The 25,096-nt window shown below is 42.0% G+C and overlaps 1 protein-coding gene across 2 annotated transcripts in view; it reads left to right on the forward strand.

Annotated features, from left to right (window-relative positions):
* The window catches only part of LOC142212930 (CD44 antigen-like), a 35,817-nt gene extending 11,765 nt beyond the window's left edge, over positions 1-24,052 (forward strand). The window contains exons 2-8 of one of the 2 annotated variants that reach the window (XM_075281061.1): positions 5,180-5,339; positions 6,635-6,774; positions 7,799-7,873; positions 10,088-10,414; positions 12,333-12,470; positions 14,192-14,270; positions 20,421-24,052. In XM_075281061.1, coding sequence (XP_075137162.1) covers positions 5,180-5,339; positions 6,635-6,774; positions 7,799-7,873; positions 10,088-10,414; positions 12,333-12,470; positions 14,192-14,270; positions 20,421-20,634 — 1,133 coding nt within the window. In that variant the 3' untranslated portion in view covers positions 20,635-24,052. The remainder of the gene's footprint in view (positions 1-5,179; positions 5,340-6,634; positions 6,775-7,798; positions 7,874-10,087; positions 10,415-12,332; positions 12,471-14,191; positions 14,271-20,420) is intronic. The other variant, XM_075281062.1, reaches the window with a different exon arrangement.
* The last annotated feature ends 1,044 nt before the right edge of the window (positions 24,053-25,096 follow it).

Here is a 25,096-nt window from a genome sequence, read left to right on the forward strand (position 1 = left end):
CTTGCTAGTTGTTGTCTCCTCCATGTTGCCCTCCGACAACAAGGTGACCTCTGCTGTCTCCTCCCTCTCCAGCCCTTAAATAGGCAGTGACCTCCTGGGAGTGGGGTGATGCCTAACCACAAGAAGGTCGCACCACGGGAGAGCAACACTCAAACATAGCAAACCTTAGCTGGTGCCTTAGAAGGTGGACCCTTTGCAGCTGAGAGCAAACCCCTTTAAAATCTGGGTGAGGTTCTAAGGAACTTCTGCCACCCATTTTGACCCAATATTTTTGTAACTGCTACATTGGTAAATGCAACCAGTCGGAGTTCATGAACCAAATGGTGGCCACTTGGCTGTACCGGTGTAAAGTGAGCTGCCCCGGATGCCCCCTTACAACCATCCTACCATCCCAGTCCCTGAAATGCAGCCATGTCCTGGTCAAGATCAAGATCATCATCAGTAACACATGACCCTTCAAAAACAGTCGCTCCACATCCTAAGAAGTCAGGGCTGCTGACTATTGGTCCTACAGAATGGATGACTGGGTTTGCAAACTTGAACTTGTCCTTTCTTTTAGCCCCCCCCCCCCTTAAATACGACTCAACCTATTTACAATGCTCCTTCCATTCACCCGCAGGGTTCCTCTTACAAGGTTTGGCAAAAGGATTTGGCCGTAAAAGTCAGTGGCCGTGGGTAAAGCTTGGCATACGACTGTGATCCAGGCACTAAATGCAACTTGAGTGCTAATTCATGGTTAATGCGATTTAGTCAGCGACTAACCATCAACAAGGAGTTTTATTTTGCTTTCATGGTTCACTAAAAGGATTTATAGCCATCAAAGCACAAAGAAGCTTCAATGTGAGATTAATGTGGCGAGGCCAGGCGAGGCGGGCGCGGCTCCGTATCTTTGTGAGAGGTGCCAATACACCCCATCCAGTCACCGCACTCGTGTAAGGATTATATCAGCAATGTACACATTTGGCGATGGCTTCAGTCTGCACAAGTTAAAGGGGTCGTCCACTATGAGAAACCCCAATGCATATGGACTATTATTAATGGGGGGCGTCAAGACCAATTAATATAATCCTAGTCTCGGATTGCCATACACAGTCACCTCATCCTCCACTTCATGGATATGGGGGCTCCCCAACAACCTGGTCCTTAGAGTTCAACATGTCCGATCCTCTTGGTCTCAGCAGAGACTATTAGAGGTGTCCAGCAGCAGATTATGCCCCTCTCCCCATAGAGAACATGTGACCCAGCAGTCGGACCACCTATGATCAGCTCCAGGAACCCACCCTCAAAAACTTAAAGGGGTTGTCCATGCAGGATCTGGTTCCTCAATGGTTATCCCTGAGGTTGGCGGTGGCTGCTCACTGGTGGGATCCTAAGGTTCCCTTTTTTCATAAAGGGGGAGAGGGTCACATAAAGTCACAGGGGTACGTGATCGAGCATGAGCCCTTTTGGTCATCAGCAGTTCTTCTTAGTAGCCACTTATATGGCATGTTTATGGAGAGTCTCGTAGAAAGGGGGTGAAAATTTTGGCCAATTGTGGTCCAATGTAGTCAGTTTATAGAGGCAGTGTACTGAGCAGGAGGCCACTGAGATGTAAAAAGGATCAAAACTCAATGGAGAGGAAAAAAGGAAGGAAGGAAGGAATAGAGGTAAGAGAGGAAGAAAGAAGGAAGGAAGGAAGGAAGGAGGGAGGGAAGGAAGGAAGGAAGGAAGGAAGGAAGGAATAGAGGTAAGAGAGGAAGAAAGAAGGAAGGAAGGAAGGAGGGAAGGAAGGAAGGAAGGAAGGAAGGAAGGAAGGAATAGAGGTAAGAGAGGAAGAAGGAAGGAAGGAAGGAAGAAAGAAAGAAAGAAAGAAAGAAAGAAAGAAAGAAAGAAAGAAAGAAAGAAAGAAAGAAAGAAAGGAAGGAAGGAAGGAATAGAGGTAAGAGAGGAAGAAAGAAGGAAGGAGGGAAGGAAGGAATAGAGGTAAGAGAGGAAGGAAAGAAAGAAAGAAAGAAAGAAAGAAAGAGGAAGGAAGGAAGGAAGGAAGGAAGGAAGGAAGGAAGAAGGAAAAGATCTAGGGAAGGAAAGAAGGCGCGAGTGTGAGGGAAGAAAAGTGATGAAGGGACTGAGGGTGAGAGAGGTGTAAGAAACAGAGAAAGGAAGTAAGAAAAGTTGAGAAAGAGGAGGGAGGGAAGGAAGGCAACAAGGGAGGAAGGTAGAGAGAGTGAGAAGAAGGAAGGAAGAAAGGGAGGGGAGGACGGAGGAATGTAGAAAGGAAGGAAGAGAGTGAGTGAGAGAAAAGGAAGGAATACAGGGAAGAGAGGAAGAAAGAAAAAAATGGAGGGAGGAAGATAGCAAGGAAGGGAGTGAGAGAGAAAAGAGGAAGAAATAGAGGAAAGGGAGGAAGAAAGAAGGGAAGTAAAGAAGGAAGAAAGAAAAAAACAGGAGGGAGGGAAGGAAGAAGCCAAACAAATTAAACCAAGCTGAAAGAGGACAACACACCAGACTGCATTAGCCATTTCTTTTCTCTAAGAATATAGATGTAAGGACCTTGGAAGTCGTAGTCAGGTTGGGTGATGTGAGGACAAGTGTAACCAGGGTCTGACTCAAGAGCGGTCAAAGCATCTGCCCTGGACTGAAGCCCTTATTATACCTTGTAGAGACAGAAGGAGCAAAGCAAGAGAAGCAAAAGTCTGGAGGAGCGAGGAGCCGGTGGATGGAAGAACATAGGAAGCTTTGTGCCTGGAAATACAGAAGTCCAATATCTGATTCCTCGCACCCTTGGTGTTATTGATGCGGCTTCTCGGGGGAGGGGGTCCTGCTCAGGTTCTTTTGGTATAGGAGTTTAGAAGTTACTTGGAGGTCTGCCACTTACATGACTTACATGTAAATTGTGTAATACTCTTTTTGCCCTGCGGAGGTGCTGCAGAGAACCAGAACAGTTTCTTCCAGGCTCCTGCACAGATTACAGCTGTTTCTGCATTGGCCTACGCTGGTTTTAACTTATGGTCGCCCTTTTAACAAAAATGGATGGTCCTAAGTGGTCAAACCGTTTGTCACCATCATTAAACATAGTGCTCTGTTTTCTGTGAAGTTTCCCTTTAAGTAGAAGCGCAACAACCCGCACTAGAACTTGTATTAATATTGTGAATATTTGACGTAGGTACTCTTCACGGTGACACTTGTTAAACCTTCTCGTTTCGGTCTTTTTGGCTTTTATATGATCCGGATTTATCCGAAGTTTAGAGACACGGAGTCTTTGTAAATATACAGAACAGGGATTCTTTGTAAGTCGGAGTTTTATGGGTTCGGAGGAGACAATTCTTGTCCTTGCGCCATCTGTGACTTTTTTTTTTCCATGGGACTCTGTTGTAAGAAAGGCTTTGTAACCTGAGTCGTGGGGACAGGGCATCTTCAATAACTGGACGGACAGTGCCATACAGGGTAGTCACCTATAGGTGGTGCTTGAAAGACAAGTTCTAGAAGCTAATTTGCATACTTTTTCCCAGAGAGCCTTGTCCTTCAGACTTCCTACTAGTTAGATCGCCTCAAGGAGAATGAGTACCATCCAAAAGTTTCTATCCTAGTGGCATCTGTCATCCTTTTGGGGTCTCTTTGGGCCTCCTGGATGAGTTCACATGCCCCAGGGAGACCATTCAGATCTCAAGTGGCAGATGGGGTCATCATGATGTTTTAACGCATCCCCAGAGGCTAGAAGAAGGAACCGAGGGAGCACCGGATGCTGCGCAGATACAAGAAACACATATCCAAAGTTTTGGGTTTGGGTTGAGCCAGAAACTTTTGGAAACTTTGGGTCAAAACCAGTCAATCCAAACTCTCTGCTTCCAAAATCTCAGTCTAGTAAGACGCAGATTGGGCACCACTTTTGTAGGCCATTGTGGATGTTGAAGAGGACCTTTTACCACCTCCACCAACTCCAATTCAAAAAGTTTCTGTATGTTTTTGACTCAAGGGGGGTTCTCATGGTACGTGATGACCTATCAGTAATGTTAAGGGGTAGTATGGTGGTTCCTGAAGGTTTCCCTTTGCTGTTCCTCTTGGTTCACCTCCACCCACTCCAACTTTTTCCATCCTTTGATTGGTGCCATTCCACTGATTCCAATTTTTTCTCTAGTCCCCTCCGTTCCTGAGCAATCATTGCTTTTATTTTCAATACCAAATATGCTAATCATTCTCACTACTGTCAGTTGGGTGGTCTGTTCCAGCCAAGAACTGCCTACTTGCCAGTAGGCAACCTAATTAGGTTATTGGGTGCTGAAACTAACAACCCTGATTGCTCAGGAATGGTGAGGGATAGAGAGAAAATTCCAACTGCGTCGGAGTCTGACGAAAAATGCAAAAAGTTGAAGGTAGTGAAAGGTTTGCTTTAAAGAGAATGGCAAAGGGAAACCTTCAGGAACCACCGCGCTACCCCTTGTTATTACTGATAGGTCATCACTCACCATGAAAATCCTTCCCAATACAAAAAGTATTGAATCTTATCAGTAACAAGCTCAGTTACGGGAAACGCTGATGTCCATATCAGTTGTGACCGCGGCCTGTTTGCATTTGGTAGATACCGAGGTTCCTGCCTGGATTTTGTGCTAACATAATTCGATAGCAAGTGCATATGTCTAGGCTATCAGCCAACATGGTCAACCTACAGCTCGATTTATGGCTTCACCAGGGTAGCTGTCGTCTGTTATCAGGATATCCATAGTCACTAGGATTTTTGTAGTGGAAGTGACTGTTTGCAGTAGGTTACCCCTCCTTGCCGCGCCGGCACTGACTCATATGGAACATGATCTTTGCAGTAAGCAGCTGCTGCTATGACTTGTACAGTAGAAATTTATGGTGCAGTTTGCATACAAAAGAGATCATAGGGCGGCCATCTTTCTGCAACAGCAGTGTCAAAAAGTTGCAGTACACAATACAATCTATCGATTTCTACGGGGAAGTGTAGTGGGCATGCTCTGTGATGTAGTAGATACCGTGCATATAGTCATAAGAGCAAACATTTGCAACAATGTGGCAAGGTCTCAGGCCTATAATGTTACTGCAATTCTACACCAGTTACTATGTATCCCCAGTGGGAAGAATAGCCTGTCAATAAATGGGGAGTAATCCGCCGACATGAATCTGTTCATCCCAAGTGACTCATTGTACTAACCGAAACCTTTATCTTTGTCCCTGATTTCAGTTATCAGCTGCCGATTCAAGGGCGTGTTCCATGTGGAGAAGATTGCCAGGTACCATCTTACGTATGACGAAGCCAAGAAGACGTGTACTGAGCTCGATGCCCTCACCGCAACCAAGGAACAAGTGGAAACAGCACATCAAGCTGGCTTTGAGACCTGCAGGTAGAGTCAGACTCAGGCCTAACCATAAGCAGAATAGTGAGCGCAGCTCTGGAGTATAATACAGGATAAGTAATGTAATGTATGTACACAGTGACTGAACCAGCAGAATAGTGAGCGCAGCTCTGGATTATAATACAGGATAAGTAATGTAATGTATGTACACAGTGACTGTACCAGCAGAATAGTGAGCGCAGCTCTGGAGTATAATACAGGATGAGTAATGTAATGTATGTACACAGTGACTGTACCAGCAGAATAACGAGTGCAGCTCTGGAGTATAATACAGGATAAGTAATGTAATGTATGTACACAGTGACTGCACCAGCAGAATAGTGAGCGCAGCTCTGGAGTATAATACAGGATAAGTAATGTAATGTATGTACACAGTGACTGTACCAGCAGAATAGTGAGCGCAGCTCTGGAGTATAATACAGGATAAGTAATGTAATGTATGTACACAGTGACTGCACTAGCAGAATAGTGAGCGCAGCTCTGGAGTATAGTACAGGATAAGTAATGTAATTTATGTACACAGTGACTGTATTAGCAGAATAGTGAGCGCAGCTCTGGAGTATAATACAGGATAAGTAATGTAATGTATGTACACAGTGACTGTACCAGCAGAATAGTGAGCGCAGCTCTGGAGTATAATACAGGATAAGTAATGTAATTTATGTACACAGTGACTGCACCAGCAGAATAGTGAGCGCAGCTCTGGAGTATAATACAGGATAAGTAATGTAATGTATGTACACAGTGACTGCACCAGCAGAATAGTGAACGCAGCTCTGGAGTATAATACAGGATAAGTAATGTAATGTATGTACACAGTGACTGTACCAGCAGAATAGTGAGCGCAGCTCTGGAGTATAATACAGGATAAGTAATGTAATGTATGTACACAGTGACTGTACCAGCAGAATAGTGAGCGCAGCTCTGGAGTATAATACAGGATAAGTAATGTAATGTATGTACACAGTGACTGCACTAGCAGAATAGTGAGCGCAGCTCTGGAGTATAGTACAGGATAAGTAATGTAATGTATGTACACAGTGACTGCACCAGCAGAATAGTGAGCGCAGCTCTGCAGTATAATACAGGATAAGTAATGTAATGTATGTACACAGTGACTGTACCAGCAGAATAGTGAGTGCAGCTCTGGAGTATAATACAGAATCAATACAGGATAAGTGATGTAATGTCATACCTAATGGACATGTCCTTTAATTATAAATAATAATGTTCTTGTTTTCTTCTAAAATATCAGAGTCTGAGTTTATTGGTTTCCTTTGTAGGTATGGCTGGGTAGAGAACAGCACAGTTATCATCCCTCGTCTCAATAGTAATCCTATATGTGCTGCCGGATACATTGGGGTCTATGTTCTTCAAAGTAATCTGACCACACCCTATGACGTGTACTGCTACAATGCCTCAGGTCAGTGATGATCTCCATGATGTCACATTGCTAGACAGGATCAGTTTTTATTCCATTGATTCATGATGATGGCGCTAAATATTGAAGACATTGAAGACACTGACAATGTGATTGGGCCTTTCACCATCTCCACCAACTCCAACTCTTTGCATCCTTCAATAGTTGGAATTTTTTCTCTAGCCCACTCCCTTCCTGAGCAATCATTGCTTTAGTTTCAGTACAATTATGCTCTCTACTGCTAGGTGGGCGGTCCTGAGCTGGAGCAGATAGTCAAGGACCGCCCACCAGACAGCAGAGAGCTTAACTGTGCTGAAACTAACAGCAATGATTGCTCGGGAAGGGTGGGGGCTAGAGAAAAAATTCCAATTGTGCCGGCATCAGCGGAAGGGCGATTACTGAAGGGTGGAAAGTGTTAGAGTTGGGGAAAGTGGTACAAGTTTCCCTTTAAATGCATGAATGCAAGTGTAGGATGCTAACTGTAAATTGAGACTCCATTATTTTTCATTCTGTGTTGCTTACTTTTTGATACATTTACGTTGGTCAGAGCTCAGTTTTTCTGGTACAGAGCTCCAAATCCCCCTGCATAGATGTACACTAGGTCCTGCAATTCTTGCTGCCTCCTCTAGGGGTGAGCTTATAAGTTTGCATTATACTGTATAAAGAGTATTCTATAAAAGCTCCCCCTATTGGTAGCTGCAGGCATCCAGAGTTTTTGCATTTCATGCCTGGGCAGGGCGTTTGGAGCTCTCTATCAGTAAAAATGCAGAATTTCGGTTCCAAAAACTTAGGATGAACATTCCCTTTAAGTCATGAAGTGTATGCTGATAAAGCTGCAGGTGAATGTACGATTACATCTAGTGTCTGCAACCAATAAGTCATATCAAAAGGGAAAGTTGCCCCCTGGCGTATTGGAGGCAGATGGACTAGACAGATCTTATGGCCCTTATGGAGGGTTCTTATATCAATGTGAATACGGTTATTGCTACTTAAAGGGGTTAATGTTCTTTCTTTTACCTCTCCATAGAAACAAGTGAGAAGAACTGTGAACAGTACGACTACAAGAACAAGAGCGTGCCCTCCTACGACCCGACCGAAGAAGGTCAGTCAATCGTTTGACAATTTACTCAACATAAGTCTAAAATTGTGTCTCAGAGCTCCAAATATTCGGCCCGGACATCGAGTTAAAGGGAGTCCGTCAGGTCCTAAATGCCTCCTGGACCAATAATAGAACCATTTAATAGGAGCAAAAGCATACCTTCGTGACTACAACCGATGGAGCAATGCAGAGATAATCATCTTATTGTTGGTATAGAAATCAACCTGCAAGTGCACAGGGGGCGGGGCTTGATTTACAGGATTTACCTACAGACAGTTGCAAATTCTCCAGCTCTCCCCAGGAATTAGTGCCCATGGTCGCCCCTTTGACATTTTCAGATACTCCTTGAATCACAGCTGTCTGTAGGCAAATTTGGTCAATTAGGCTCCTCCCCCAGTGCACTAGCCATCTGATGTGCACATCCATAAAGAGATGTATATCTCTGTATTGCTACATTGGGTTATGGCGACAAAGGTATCTTTCTGCTCCTAGTAAAGGCCCGTACGTGGCTCTCTTGTTGGTTTGGAAGACATTTTGCACTTGACAAACTCCCTTTAAAGGGAGTCTGATATCTGAACAGTCTCTGTTGAACTATAAGCGCAGTCAGATAGCTGGTGCTTCATGTGAATACAACTTTCTTTTTATGTTTCCTCATCAGTGCTTATGTTGCTGAGATATTAACTTTTCCCTGATATGCTAATGAACTGTTTGGTGCACCAAGGGTGTCACCATTGTTCTCTTTGCAACGAAGAGCTATGCTTTCCAGTACCAAGTCCCTCCATCCATCACTCCTCCCCTGCTATGATTCACATGTGACCTGCCTGGCCTAGACAAACATATCAGGGTGGTAGCTCTTTGGTGCACCTTCATTGCACCAGCTCATTATCATATCGGGAAAAAGCCAACATCTCAGCAACGGAAAATCCGATCGGGAAGCAGAGAAGAAGCGTATTATACATGTGAACCCGGCTATCTGAATGCGCTTATAGCTCAATAGGAACTGTTATGGTGACAGCCTCCCATTAAATGATACAATTTATGCTGCCACCAGCCACCACCAGGGGGAGCTTACTGTATACATATTACACATTGAGCTAAACATTAAATCTGTTTACAGTAAAGCTCCCCCTAGTGGCAGGCAGTATTTTTTTCCCTTTAAAGGGGTATACCAGTTATCTTCTAGCTTGTGGATAACTGTATGATCACTGGGACACCCCCCCCCCCTGATCATAAGAACAGGGTCCCATTGCATTGGTCTATTGAAGACACTATTTCTAGTGTTCCCTTAGATATTAAACTTTAATGCCCCTTTAAAGGGAGTCTATCACCAGAACCCAGCCTATCAACCGTTCCTACAAATAGATAGCTTAGGGTCACCTGAATCAAATGGTGTTGCTCCCTTGTGAATCGCTGCCTCTTTTGCAAAGATATTGCCATTTTTGTCAACATCCCAGGGCGCCGCCATTGCTGCAAAGCTTTCATTTGCATCTTGACAATAACAGGGATAGCTCAGTCACAGAGGCATCGAATCACACGGGGAAAACAGTGTTTGATTCAGGAGAACCTAACCTATCTATCTGCATGGCTAGGATTATATGCTGGGTTCTGATGACAGACTCCCTTTAAGTCCATGTCAATGCTGGTGGTTTGGAGCTTTGTATCAGAAAAACTGAACTTCGATAAAATATGTTGCAAATGTATTTGCTTTTCTACCAATTCTACCATAACTCAAGTAATATTCAATTATAGAACCGCGAGCGTCCTCCATAGTCACATGGGTGGTGTTAGCCACGCTACTACTCATTCCATATGTACAAGGCCACCATTTGACTGTCAACATAGTGAAGAGGGGACTTCCTCATAGATAAAATGGGATGACATAGCCATTGTATACATCTATCTCTGTTTGCCCCATAGAGCATTGCCCAGCCTAGAAGAGTCCCAATTGGTGGTCTCCACAAGGATAGTAGTGCCCCCTAGATGTACCGCCACTCGTGACATGAACCTTAATTCTATGTTAAAGGAGATGACCTATAAATAGAGTCCGCCGTTATATAGTTCCATTAGACGTAATGGTGAGAAGTGATTCTGCCCATATGGCGGCTTTGCCCAATGTGTGTAGATGACAATTGACCATTAAGGAAAAGTAAACCCTAAATGCCCCAAGGGAATACTGTTCCTTTGTAAGTATCTCCTTGCTCTCTTCCCACACGTTAGGAGACAACACCTTGTCCGGTAAAGTGAGTCCTACTCACCCTGGACAAAACTTAAGTTCACCAGTATCTGAGCAAGGAGATGTTGTTGAGGACAGTACGACGGACCCTCTGATGACTACCGAGCAACCAGAACATTCAGGCGATCATGGTCAACTTGAACCAGCAGAAGATGTGACAGACACTATGAGTCCCAATTTAGGAGACAGCGGAAGTGATAACACTACTGAAAGTGAAGGTTTCATTGAAGTACCGGACCCCAATGAAGCCGATGAAGACAGGGGAACGACTGCAGAACCATCTGTTGAGCAGGCGACAAGATCTAAGAATGGTAGGAAGACGCCCTTCATGGGCCATAGTTTAATATAGTGTGTGAATCAAACACAATGCAAAGGGCGAACACTTTGCATTATTAACTTGATTTGTAGTAGCCGTAGTTTGTAGATCTAGTGGTGGTGGTGACCTTCTGCTGGTGATGACCTTCTGTCTTATTGGTGGTGGGCAAATCTTAGTATCTCTCTTTGTTCTTTATACAGGATGAGTTAACCTTAAAGGTAAGTATTGGTACATTTGACGGTCATTTTTGGGTAAAAGATTCCAAAACCGAGTACGGTATAGAGTAGGTCTGGTCTCGGTTATGGATTGCAATGGAAAAGCAGTGGTGGCCTCCTCAAGGTTTCCTTCACGGTGTGTTGTCCTGTCTTAGCTTAGTATCCTCTGGAGGAGACTCATCCGTGGAGTAAGTACTTACACCCGGCTCCGATCTGCTTTGCACACTTGTCACCGTGTCAAGGTTTGCTTTGTGAGCTTGGCCATCACTCGTGGCACGCAAAGTGTAGCTTTGTCCTCTAGCCGGCCAATTGGGCTCTGCTTCTTACACAAGCCACTGGATCTACGGTGCCTTGTTTTCTTGCCCTATGTATGTGCTCTAATATTTTGCTCCTAATCCAAGACTTGATGATTACCTAGCTACCAGATTTTTGTATCGGCCTCCAAAACGAATGCGAAATTTTTTAAGAAATTTAGAAAAATTTGGGAATTTTGTAGAACTACGAGGGCATTTCCCATGCCAAGACTTTTTAAAAAACAAGATTGAATATGTTTTTTTATGACTTAACCCCTAAGCAGTAGATCTTTGTGTAAAGTGATTGTCTCCGAGGTCTCCTCCAAGTGGGGTTGTCTTCAGCTGGTCCTCATATACCCATGAGGCCCAGCTGAAGACAACCCCACTTGGAGGAAACCTCAGAGGAGGAGACCTTAGGTAGTGTGTGGACCATCTTGGAGACACAGCTATTTGGAGGGCAGGTCCTGGTATCTACGGAAATTTATCATCAATTAATTGAATCAATCACTTTTTCTAATCTGTTTTTATTTCCCGAATGTAAATTTTTAAAATTCTATTTCCTATATATGATTATGGAGCGGCCATCTTTGCCTGAACTTCTTCTCTGCTCTGTTAACAGCATTTAGTGATACACTTTACAGCAGTCTCATGGCAATAGTCTGGTCTATGCGGTCTGTGGAAGAGTTATCAACACATGCTCTGTGCAGGGAGTTAATAATAATGTCAATAATAATGTAATGACGGTGTTATTTATAGAGGTGGTATCTTCTATTGTAATCCTGTCCATGATGTAAAGTAGGCAACTACTGCAAAGAAAAACCCTAGAGAATTGTCAAATATCAGTCTATTATTAGGCTTAGTAGTTAGAGTGAAAATTGCAGGATTTCTTTATTTTTAGATATAAATAGCGATATGGCAAAAATTGTTAAAAATATGTTTAACATAAAAATTTGGTTCAAAAATAAGTCATTTTCGGGGACACATTCCCTTCCAAGCTGATCTGGCACGTGGGAAGATACCAGTAAATTGTACATGGTAGGTGGAGGGGTTGGTTACAGATATTGCACGGGGCCAAATTACGTCTCTGGAAGGTTTCTCTGATACTTCGGGGAACGAGCCCAACCCTAGATACGTCTGTGATGGAGTAGATCTTAGTAGTTCATAGCACTTTGGCTTTTGCAGTACGTTGGAAATTTTGTGGGTTTTCTTTGCGGATTTGCCCACTATACCATCCACATATTCTCATATAGACCCCAGAGTCTGAACCTGCTAGGTCGAGGCTAGCCTATGAATGTGGTGGCACCATGTCACCCCCATTGGTGGCATTTGATGATTTTCCTTCCAGTAGGGGGCGCATTGATGGGGTCTGGATCACATGCTCATAGTCTGTGTCTTTACTCCGCAGAAGAGATCCATTATGGGGACCATGATGAGGATCTGATCGATACAAACCAGGACTCTACTGATGACGTCAAAGGCGGAACAGCAGAAGAATCTTCAGACTCCATTAAGAATAAGAGTCGAAGACGGGCAGCAGTGCCAGGTAAGACATGCCAACCGATATAACCCCCATTATAGTCCCAACAAGAAATGTCCCCCAATTTTTTCAGATTTCGGAATGGCCAGGTGGAGGCGCTCTAGGCAGTGTCTAGTAATGTGGCTCACAACATGGCTATCTTTTATTCACATCTGGAAGATTTCGGAGGCCTCCATCACCATAAGATGGTCGAAATTGGTGGATTTGGCTGACTTTGCTCTTATTTGTATGGAGAGCATTACAGGGGTTTTCCTAAAGGATATTCAAGTCTATGAGGTTGAGTTGCAGTACCAGATACAGCCCATACACAAGGGGGGCACTGTGTCTGATTTTATAAAAACCCTATAAAGGAGGTCTCTGCAACCCTTTTGGGCCTACATGCTAAACTAATGGGGGAAGTACGTCCTTCGTTCAAGATCCATCTACATTAGAAGAGTCTGTCTTGCATTGAAGAACCTCAGACATGACAAGTTCTCCTTAGCCTCAATGGTAGCCGCCATGTTGTGCCTCATTTTGAGAAACTAGACCCCAGCAACAAGGGCCGTAGCTATAGGGGGCGCCGAGGAAGCTGCTAGAACCAGGCCCTGGAGCCTGAGGGGGCACAAAAGCCCAGAAAAGAAGATGGCTATAGGGTCATGTAGTAATGTGCGACATTTACCACATCCGGCGGCTCATGCAGGATCTACAATCCCTCATCCATACTAATACGTTCCCTCCGTTAAAGGGCAGATTTGCAAAGATAATATGGCCGCCAGGACACGTCGGCTGCCAGACATGAATATTACGTTCCAATGATATAGAAAGAAGCAACAAGTAGTTCTCCTTCACTACAGGGGTAAAGTGGGAGGGGGACATAACCATACGAGACAGAAGACGTAGCCGTCACACCCGGGCCCTAGTGCCTGAGGGGAGCCCAGAAGCTCCTCTGTTTTAGGTTCTGTTCACACAGTCAAGCTGATTCTCAGTCATGTGGGATTTTTTTGTTTTTATCACGAAACCATTCACCTGTATGGGAGACTTGGTTTGGTTTGAGCATAGACACCACGGGACTGAGAAACTCGGCCATGTGAATACGATGGCGCCTAGTGTTTGTCCTGCGTAGTAGAGATGAGCGAACAGTAAAATGTTCGATATTTGATATTCGTTTCGAGTAGCCCCGCAATATTCGACTACTCGAATCGAATATCGAATCCTATTATAGTCTATGGGGGGAAAATGCTCGTTTCAGGGGTAGGCAACGTTCGATCAAATTATACTTACCAAGTCCACGAGTGAGAGTCGGGCTGGATCCTCCGAGAAGTCTTCTCCGCACAGCGTCCCCGCGGCGTCTTCCGGCTCTGAATTCACTCTGCCAGGCACCGGGCTTGGGCAGAGCCGATTGCGCATGTCCGCACTACAAGAAAATGGCCGCTTACAGTCAAAGCGGCCATTTTCTTGTAGCGTGGGCATGCGCAGTCGGCTCTGCCCAGGTCCGGTGCCTGGCAGAGTGAATTCAGAGCCGGAAGACGCCGCGGGGACGCTGCACGGAGAAGACTTCTAAAGGTAGGAGAAGAACCAGCGTTGATTGGCCGACTGTATAGCATTCGGCCAATCAACGCTGGTTCTGCATCAAATTTTTCCATTCGAGTAGCGAGTAGTATTCGATCGAGGATGTCAAAATCTATCATCAAAAACCGAGTCCAGATGAAATGAAAGACCTTAAACATATTATTTCTATCATTTTACAGAATGGCTGATTGTCTGCGTCTCCCTGGTGTGTCTGGGTCTCATCTTCTCAGTCTGCATTGCCCTCAACGCCCGCAGAATGTAAGTAATGTGTCCTTTAGCAAATTAACCGCAACAGCGCCCCTCCCGTCCATAGGTTCTGCCTGGTAGCGCAGCTTAATGTAAAATATATAGAAGAGCATAGCCCTGTAACCAGTATTAACAATGTCACATGTTAGGTGGGGGCCTGTCCCGATTTTGCACTAATGCCCTTTGCTTGATGGGACAGATTTCCTATTAAACTCCATAATCTGCATTGCTCATAGTCACTAGTAGAGTTGAGCCGATCTTGAGATTTCAGGATCGATTTTAAAATCCGATTTCCGATCATTTTCCAGCCGATCCCAATCGCGATCGACGATCAGGATCCGATCTTTCCCGATCCCGATCGCTCAACCCTAGTCACTAGTAAGAAGCCAGATTCCACACGAGCCGCCGGTCCGCTCCCTATAGATTTCTGTGTATACAGCTTCTGCGGACAGAACATGCTCAGCCCCCCGATATCTGGCATCTGTATACCGCGCGTTTCGTTCCTGATTAAAAACATTCCCTCGAAGTAGAATTGCAGGAAGTTTACGAGGCTGGTGAGAATGAGAAAGCTTTTCCTTTCAGAGTTTGCAGGAGGAGCGGCCAGATTTGCTCCTGAATTGTCTGAGATTCGGAAACATCTGGGGAAGCCATTACATGATATCACTGGCTTATGTAACGATATGTACACCCTGTGGGGTAAATACATAATATACAGTATTGTGCAAAAGTTTTAAGCAGGCATGGGGAAAAAAAATTCTGCTAAGTTTAGAATGCTTTCAGAAATGGAAGGGTTAATAGTTTACTGTTGGCAATGAGCAACATGAAGCGAATGAAGAAACGAAAAATGAAAATCCCATCAATATTTGGTGTGACCTTTGCCCTTTGGAGAAGGAGTCCTGGAAGTGATGATATGGCCCCCTCAAATATAGCCCTTAAGATCTCAAGATCATCCAGTCTGTCTGGGATGACATGAAGAGATAGACGGATTGGAGAAAGCCTACATCTACAGAAGATCTATCTATCTATCTATCTATCTATCTATCTATCTATCTATCTATCTCCTATCTATCTATCTATCTATCTATCTATCTATCTATCTATCTCCTATCTATCTATCTATCTATCTATCTATCTATCTATCTCCTATCTATCTATCTATCTCCTATCTATCTATCTATCTATCTATCTATCTATCTATCTTCTATCTATCTATCTATCTATCTATCTTCTATCTATCTATCTATCTATCTATCTATCTATCTATCTTCTATCTATCTATCTATCTATCTATCTATCTATCTATCTCCTATCTATCTATCTATCTCCTATCTATCTATCTATCTATCTATCTATCTATCTATCTTCTATCTATCTATCTATCTATCTATCTATCTATCTATCTATCTTCTATCTATCTATCTATCTATCTATCTATCTCCTATCTATCTATCTATCTATCTATCTTCTATCTATCTATCTATCTATCTATCTATCTATCTATCTCCTATCTATCTATCTATCTATCTATCTATCTATCTCCTATCTAACTATCTATCTATCTATCTATCTATCTATCTATCTATCTCCTATCTATCTATCTATCTATCTATCTATCTATCTATCTATCTCCTATCTATCTATCTATCTATCTATCTATCATCTATCTATCTATCTATCTATCTCCTATCTATCTATCTATCTATCTATCTATCTATCTATCTCCTATCTATCTATCTATCTATCTATCTATCTATCTCCTATCTATCTATCTATCTTCTATCTATCTATCTATCTATCTATCTATCTCCTATCTATCTATCTATCTATCTCCTATCTATCTATCTATCTATCTATCTTCTATCTATCTATCTATCTATCTATCTATCTCCTATCTATCTAACTATCTATCTATCTATCTCCTATCTATCTATCTATCTATCTATCTATCTATCTCCTATCTAACTATCTATCTATCTATCTATCTATCTATCTATCTATCGCCTATCTATATCCTATCTATCTATCTATCTATCTATCTATCTATCTATCGCCTATCTATCTCCTATCTATCTATCTATCTATCTATCTATCTATCTATCTATCTCCTATCTATCTATCTATCTATCTATCTATCTATCTATCTATCTCCTATCTATCTATCTCCTATCTATCTATCTATCTATCTATCTATCTATCTATCTATCTCCTATCTATCTATCTATCTATCTATCTATCTATCGCCTATCTATCTCCTATCTATCTATCTATCTATCTATCTATCTATCGCCTATCTATCTCCTATCTATCTATCTATCTATCTATCTATCTATCATCTATCTATCTATCTCCTATCTATCTATCTATCTATCTATCTATCTATCTATCTCCTATCTATCTATCTATCTATTTATCTATCTCCTATCTAACTATCTATCTATCTATCTATCTATCGCCTATCTATATCCTATCTATCTATCTATCTATCTATCTATCTATCTATCGCCTATCTATCTCCTATCTATCTATCTATCTATCTATCTATCTCCTATCTATCTATCTATCTATCTATCTATCTATCTCCTATCTATCTATCTCCTATCTATCTATCTATCTATCTATCTATCTATCTATCTCCTATCTATCTATCTATCTATCTATCTATCTATCTATCGCCTATCTATCTCCTATCTATCTATCTATCTATCTATCTATCTATCTATCTATCGCCTATCTATCTCCTATCTATCTATCTATCTATCTATCTATCTATCATCTATCTATCTATCTCCTATCTATCTATCTATCTATCTATCTATCTATCTATCTATCTCCTATCTATCTATCTATCTATCTATCTCCTATCTATCTATCTATCTATCTATCTCCTATCTATCTATCTATCTATCTATCTATCTATCTATCTCCTATCTATCTATCTATCTATCTATCGCCTATCTATCTCCTATCTATCTATCTATCTATCTATCTATCTATCTATCTATCTATCGCCTATCTATCTCCTATCTATCTATCTATCTATCTATCTCCTATCTATCTATCTATCTATCTATCTATCTATCTATCTATCTATCATCTATCTATCTATCTATCTATCTCCTATCTATCTATCTATCTATCTATCTATCTCCTATCTATCTATCTATCTATCTATCTATCTATCTATCTATCTCCTATCTATCTATCTATCTATCTATCTATCTATCTCCTATCTATCTATCTATCTATCTATCTATCTATCTATCTATCTATCGCCTATCTATCTCCTATCTATCTATCTATCTATCTATCTATCTATCTATCTATCTATCATCTATCTATCTATCTATCTATCTATCTATCTATCGCCTATCTATCTCCTATCTATCTATCTATCTATCTATCTATCTATCTCCTATCTATCTATCTATCTATCTATCTATCTATCTATCTCCTATCTATCTATCTATCTATCTATCTCCTATCTATCTATCTCCTATCTATCTATCTATCTATCTATCTATCTATCTATCTATCTATCTCCTATCTATCTATCTATCTATCTATCTATCTATCTATCGCCTATCTATCTCCTATCTATCTATCTATCTATCTATCTATCTATCTATCTATCTATCGCCTATCTATCTCCTATCTATCTATCTATCTATCTATCTATCTATCTATCTATCTATCATCTATCTATCTATCTCCTATCTATCTATCTATCTATCTATCTATCTCCTATCTATCTATCTATCTATCTATCTATCTATCTATCTATCTATCTATCTCCTATCTATCTATCTATCTATCTATCTCCTATCTATCTATCTATCTATCTATCTCCTATCTATCTATCTATCTATCTATCTATCGCCTATCTATCTCCTATCTATCTATCTATCTATCTATCTATCGCCTATCTATCTCCTATCTATCTATCTATCTATCTATCTATCTATCGCCTATCTATCTCCTATCTATCTATCTATCTATCTATCTATCTATCTATCTATCATCTATCTATCTATCTATCTATCTATCTATCTATCTCCTATCTATCTATCTATCTATCTATCTATCTATCTATCTATCTCCTATCTATCTATCTATCTATCTATCTATCTATCTATCTCCTATCTATCTATCTATCTATCTATCTATCTATCTCCTATCTATCTATCTATCTATCTATCTATCTCCTATCTATCTATCTATCTATCTATCTATCTATCTATCTATCTATCTATCGCCTATCTATCTCCTATCTATCTATCTATCTATCTATCTATCTATCTATCTATCTATCTCCTATCTATCTATCATCTATCTATCTATCTATCTATCTATCGCCTATCTATCTCCTATCTATCTATCTATCTATCTATCTATCTATCTATCTATCTCCTATCTATCTATCTATCTATCTATCTATCTATCTATCTATCTATCTATCTCCTATCTATCTATCTATCTATCTATCTATCTATCTATCTCCTATCTATCTATCTATCTATCTATCTATCTATCTCCTATCTATCTATCTATCTATCTATCTATCTATCTATCTATCTATCTGAAGATAGGTAGTTGTCCAAGATGGCGGTGGGAACAATCTCCCTGCCGAGTTCTGCCAAAAACTGTAAGTACCGAGAAGAACTGATGGAGGGCACAGGGCAAAGGTGACACCAAATACGGATGGGATAACATTTCTCCATTGACCTCATTGTGTTCATTGACAAAAATCAACTATTAACCCTTCTATTTCTGGAAGCATGCTGACTGTGCAGCATTTTTCCCCGCACCTGCCTAAAACATTTGCACATTACTGTACATACGCCCACCCTATGGAGCAAATACATACAGTATGGATATTCATAGAGCATGCAGCTCTCCTTTTAGGCAGTGCCCCTCCATCTGCACACCGCTCCACACTCGGCCCTCAGGTTAGTCTACGCCATATAATTTGGGCAGCGCAGCGCTCTCTGGTATGCCGGGCCCGGTGTTTCCCATTAGACTCCACACATGTCTTTCATTTCGCTTTACATGAGACGAATCCCTGAGAAAAGCTTTGGAGATATTAAACAGAAAACCGCATGGATTCTCTCGCTGCCACATTACAATCCTTGGAATGTTTTAATTGGTATTTTTCAGCATTTTTCGACTGCGAGAAAAGCGACACTTCATATTACATGTCTTTATGATCCCACTTCCAATATTCAGAATTCAGGGCTGTTCTACTCATGTGGTGAGGACACTGGTCTGCAGGGACCCTGGAATGTACCCGCAAATGTCATCTAATATAGCGTTCTGTAGATCAAATATCTGGAGACATTGCTTAGGGGACCATACACCTTATAGGGAATCTGTTGTCAGACCCAGCATATCAACCCAGCCCCATAGATAGGTTAGGGCCACCTGAATCCCCTTGTAAATCGGGGCCCTTTGTATATATGGGCCCTCAGGATCTCCTCTGGTTAGCTCGAGAAACTCTAGTCTGGTCTAAAATTTTGACCTAAATATTCTCTGTCTTGTCGTACAAGGTCTGTTAACCCTAAGCCCATGAACGAGCAGCTCATTCAGGATCTACAATCCCTCATCCATGCTAATATATTCCCATTACCAACTCCCTTGGTTAAAGGGAAGATATTATGGCCACCAGGACACGTATGGACTGGATTAGGCATCAAGCAATAGTAATGTGTCCACCAGATGAGGAGGTAGAAATTTATCAGATGTCCATCACATTAGACTAAACTTGGGCAGACCTTCCAATTTTGATGTCATCTGGTGACAATCTATTGTGCATGGAAGCCTTCTGACTCCCCCAACATCAAAAAATTGGGCATGTTGGATTTTACCATGACCACCAGTGAAAATCCACTCTCCATTCTTCTTCCATGCACACATCGCCAAGCCAATTATGACCCATCTGCAAGATAGGTGAAGAGCATTTCTAACAAGGGTTAACATAAATATGAAAATATCAAAAAGTTGTATTTGTTTCTGGCAACTATCTCAAGGAACTTCCTTAGGGGCCTGAAGGATTTCAGGCTTCATGACAGAAATGTCCCTAGTTTATAAATTATGAAGCTAATCATCTCATGAACGTCCATGTCCCATCATGCTCATAGTATATGACCACATCCATCTTCTTCATAGATGTGGCCAAAAGAAGAAGTTGGTGATTAACGGTAACAACAAAGCTTCTCCAGAAGACGGCGTCATCATGGAACAGAACGGAGACACCATAAAGTCTCAGGAGATGGTCCAGCTGGTGTCTCGAGACCAGACCAGTGACCTCGGAGAAGGTGATGGCCCGACGCAAGACGACATAAGGAACTCAAAGGACGTGGACATGAGAATTGGAGTCTAGTCAACTATTAGGCCCTCAGAATGTATCATGTGGGGGAACTTTGCAAGTGAAATGAACTGGGACTGAACGTATAAAATATAAAGAGCCACTGATAGGAACCTATGTTGCTATTTTGCCAATTTGCAAATCAAGCCAAAAATAGTTGGCTCCCTAGTGTTTATATGAAGACAGACCCCCTTCCACTGCTCATGGCCCGTATTGATGGGATTCACAAAATGCAGTGATGACAAGGGAGTGAGGGGTGGGTAAATGAAGGCCTGAGATGTGCAAAAAATTGGGACACAAAAATATGCAACTAAAAGCTTGGGTCGTAGATAGCAAACACGTGAAACTGATTTGGTCACTGGATTTAGGTTAGGTAGTCTATAGGCTTCCAAGAATCATGATTTAGCTCCACAACATATTTAGCTCCAAGGTACATTGTAAATAAGACAGAGTATCCCATATTTATAGAAGAAAGATTTGTATATGCAGTAGGCTTTACCCAAGCAAATTGTTGGATTGAATGTAGGGGATGACAGATGACACCACTGGAGTGGCCTGAGGATCATACCAATGGTTCATCCTCTGAAGAGCTCTGAGGGCTATGCCAATGGTTCTTCCTGTGAAGTGATCTAAGGATCATGCCAATGGTCCATCCACTGAACTGGTCCAAGGATAACACCAATGGTTGATCCTCTAAAGTTGTCATGCTAGTGGCGCATATACTGAAGTGATCTGAGGATCACACCATTGGTCTACCATCTGGAGTAGCCTGAGGACCAAATCAATAATGATCCATCCACTGGAGTGGTCTAAGGATCTCACCAATGGTCCATCCTCTGGACTGCTCTGAGGGTGAAGCCAATGGTTCACACTAGAAAGTAACTACAATTGTCCTCTTCAGTAGTCTGAGGGTAACACCGATGGTTCATCCATTGCAATGGCGCCAGGGGTCCATCCACTAGAGTGATCTGAGGTTCACGTCAATGGTCCATCCACTGGAGTAAACCCATGATTACGCCAGAGGTCCATCCTCTGTTGTGATCTGAGTGTTATGCCAATGCTCCATCCTCTGGATTGGTCTAAGGGTCACACCAATACTTCATCCTCTGGATTGGTCTAAGGGTCACACCAATGCTTCATCCTCTGGATTGGTCTAAGGGTCACACCAATGGTCCATCCTCAGATGTAGCCTGACCTACTTCCAAGGAAGTGTTATCTGGAATAATCCGTTATATTCTGTATATATATGCTCTAAATCTTATTGAATAAATTTTTCCGACAGTGGCCTATGAAGATCTTCAGAAAATACAAGTCTGAAAAAAAACCTTTTCGAATGTCGTTAATAAATTTTTGCCAAATTGTGGTTACGATGAAGGAGATCACAGGTTTAGTCCAACACGTGATATGGGGGTGCACGTCACTGATAGAGTAGACTGTTCATGGAGGTTTGTCACTATGACGGGTAGACTTGGTCTTCCTAAATATCTTAGGGCTCGAGAGAACGTGTTGAAGTCAATGGACAATGGTCAACGATGGCATCAAGATTTCCGAAACCCACAACAAGGGCAAGGTTGTAATTCACATGATCAATCATAGCCTTACCCTAGGAAGACATCTTGATTTAAGAAGTTGTCCTTCTGTCCACTATGCCACCCTTCCGCTACTAGGTCATGGTCCCAAAGTTCTGTGGTTTGGTTTTCGGACCTATACAACGTGGGTGTTACCAGTTTTCAGACTCTGCCTACGTATTGGGAGTGGACAAAGTGGACACCCCCTTTAAATTTTATTTATTAACCTGTTGTACATAATACAGATACACTAAACACTATAGCACATTACATATCTCTGTAGGCGTCATAGGGTAACCACTGACTCTCCGGCTGTTGTGGCAGCAGCCAGATTCCACCATGGTGATGCTGGGAGTTGTAGTCCTTGCCTACTATTGAGCATTTGCTGCATGTTGTATATGTTAATGCCGCGTGTCGATTTACCTTCTTGCTATGTAACACTTCTGTGGACGCCTACAGGTATTATTAACAATAATTCCTCAGATTTGCACATCTCTACAGGGCCGGGAAGATGACGGGTATATGTGTGCGATATGCAAATCAGCTTTGTACGGCTGGTTTTCTGTCATGTCACTGGGTAGCTTAGTTTCTGCAATTTCAGGTGAAAGCATTGACAATAAAGCAATATTTTTACATGTTACTTGACATAGACTGTACTCTATTTAATGCTCACACGTATGAAGCAGGTGGAGATGATGGGAGATGAACCTACAACTCCCAGCATGTCCATATTGTAAGGTTATGGTGAGAGTTGTAGCCACAGCACCGCACCTGTCCATGTATTATGCCTGGCATTATAGATCTACTCCATTAAAGGGGGTTTCCAGGCTAAATATATCAATATCAGATTGATGAGGGTCCAACATCTGGAACCTCCATTGACTTGCTGTACAGAGAATGGAGCAGGAAGCAGACAGCGCCCTTTCCTGTGTAGTGGCCAGAGGTGGTACTGCAGATCAGTATAATACGTTACACATCTACTTCCTGCTCCATTCTCTGTGTATCAGCTGCAGAGAACAACTGACCAGTGGGGGTGTCTTGGATCAGACCCCCACTTACCTAATATTGATTATGTATGTTTAGCTTGGACCCCTTTAAGGGTCAATATCACATGCAACCCATAGACAAGAGTGGCCCTATTTTTGGTATAAAGCCATATTTTGTATGTTCTTGAATCCTGGAACACTCCTTTCACGTTTGGAGACCTATTTGGAGTGGGGTAATACATTGAACTTTCACAAGTTACATCCATGGGGTCCAGCAAATGTCAGAAGCTGGTCATGGTATTAAGGTTTTGTCTCCATTGACATCAATAGGGGTTATCGAAAGAACTTCGAGTTCTGCTCTAGGTTTCCACTACTTCTATTGATATTGGTAGGGTGGTGGGCACATCTAGTTGGCCGTCTATTGAACCAGCAATGGTCTTTGATTCTTCTCGACATCGGTGGTGATCACCATCGCCTGAACTTCTCTACTGAATGAGTCTCCTCACCAGATAAGATTCCACCATCAGCACTTGGAAGGTGGTGGACCCTGTTGCACATTTTCCAAAAATTTGGAGTTACACCTCTGGTTGCCAAAGTCCAAGAGCATTTTGAGACATTGCGCTATCTAAATGGGTGGTTGTAAGGTTCCTTGCCAAAAAAGGTTTACACTCCAGAACCCTCAGCCACCAGTATTCATCCAATTTTTGCTCCAACTTTTTGGTTTTCGTTCCCACAAACTAAATGTTTCACAAAATTTGATGGCAGGGCATGCTGGGAATCATCCAGCCCTTGGTCGCCTACCTTCTATGAAATGTTTGTCGTGGACCAAATTTCCAAAAATAAACCTTACAAAAAGATCCTAATAAAGGAGAAATTCTGCAATGTAAAGTTGTGCTGAGTATCTTTTCTTGGTGTTTAGGCTTTGTCTTGGCATCGCCCTGGCATTCCAGTTCTTTCCGGCATGCTAAGACGTGTTGTACATACCATCGTAAACATGGCTCAATAATTGTCATGATATTAGGAGGAATTTTTCGTTGAGGCAAAAACATTATTAAAGTGTTTATGTTGGACTTCATATGGAGTACAAAAAACCCAAAGTAATAATTCCTGGTTCCAATGGAATCTTAGAAGACAACCAGGTGGATCTACCCACAATGACCATGATTAGAGTAACAAGGTTGCTTTCTTGAAGAAAGAGCGCCACACCTGTCCATGGGTTGGTTCTGGTATTGCAGCTCAACTCTAAAAAAGTTGAATACAATACCAAATGCATCCCGCGGACAGTTATGGTACTCTTTATGGAAGAAGACTCTTTCCTGGGCAAAGAATGTCCCTAGCCCTGATGGACCTTGATCTGTATTACCAGGTCAGCCATGATTGTGCCAAGTCGCCACTTACCCAACTACTTATATCGACTAGTCCTTGGTTTCTGAAACTAGCCCCATGGTGTTCTACTTTCATTTGGACAGTGGTTGGAATACTAGACCAACTATGCAGCAACAAAATCATCATGACGATGATCAGATGACACCACATCTATCACCAGGACCTAAAAACTCATCAGACACAAGATGCCCATTGTATCCAAGACTTCAAAGAATAAAAGAGACATGTGTAAGTCAAAAACATCAGTTCTACAAGTCTTATAAGAAAGAACAAAGGGCACAACATCAAAGCCTAACAAGTGAGGAACCTCGGGGATAGATTGTTCCAGCTCCACCCTGCTCTTCTGTAGCTTCTGGGTGATGATAACACCAATTAGTTCTTGACTTTTTGGGTCAGCACAATCTATGGGATGTGGGAGCGGAGACTTTGATCCATGGGGTCACCAAATAAAGGACTGAGAAGTAATATTTCAGTTTAGCGCAGTGCAAAAAGTTCCATATTGGTCATTGACATTTTACCTAATTTTTATGACCCCCT

The sequence above is a fragment of the Leptodactylus fuscus genome, chromosome 7 (assembly GCF_031893055.1).
Source record: "Leptodactylus fuscus isolate aLepFus1 chromosome 7, aLepFus1.hap2, whole genome shotgun sequence".
NCBI lineage: Eukaryota > Metazoa > Chordata > Amphibia > Anura > Leptodactylidae > Leptodactylus > Leptodactylus fuscus.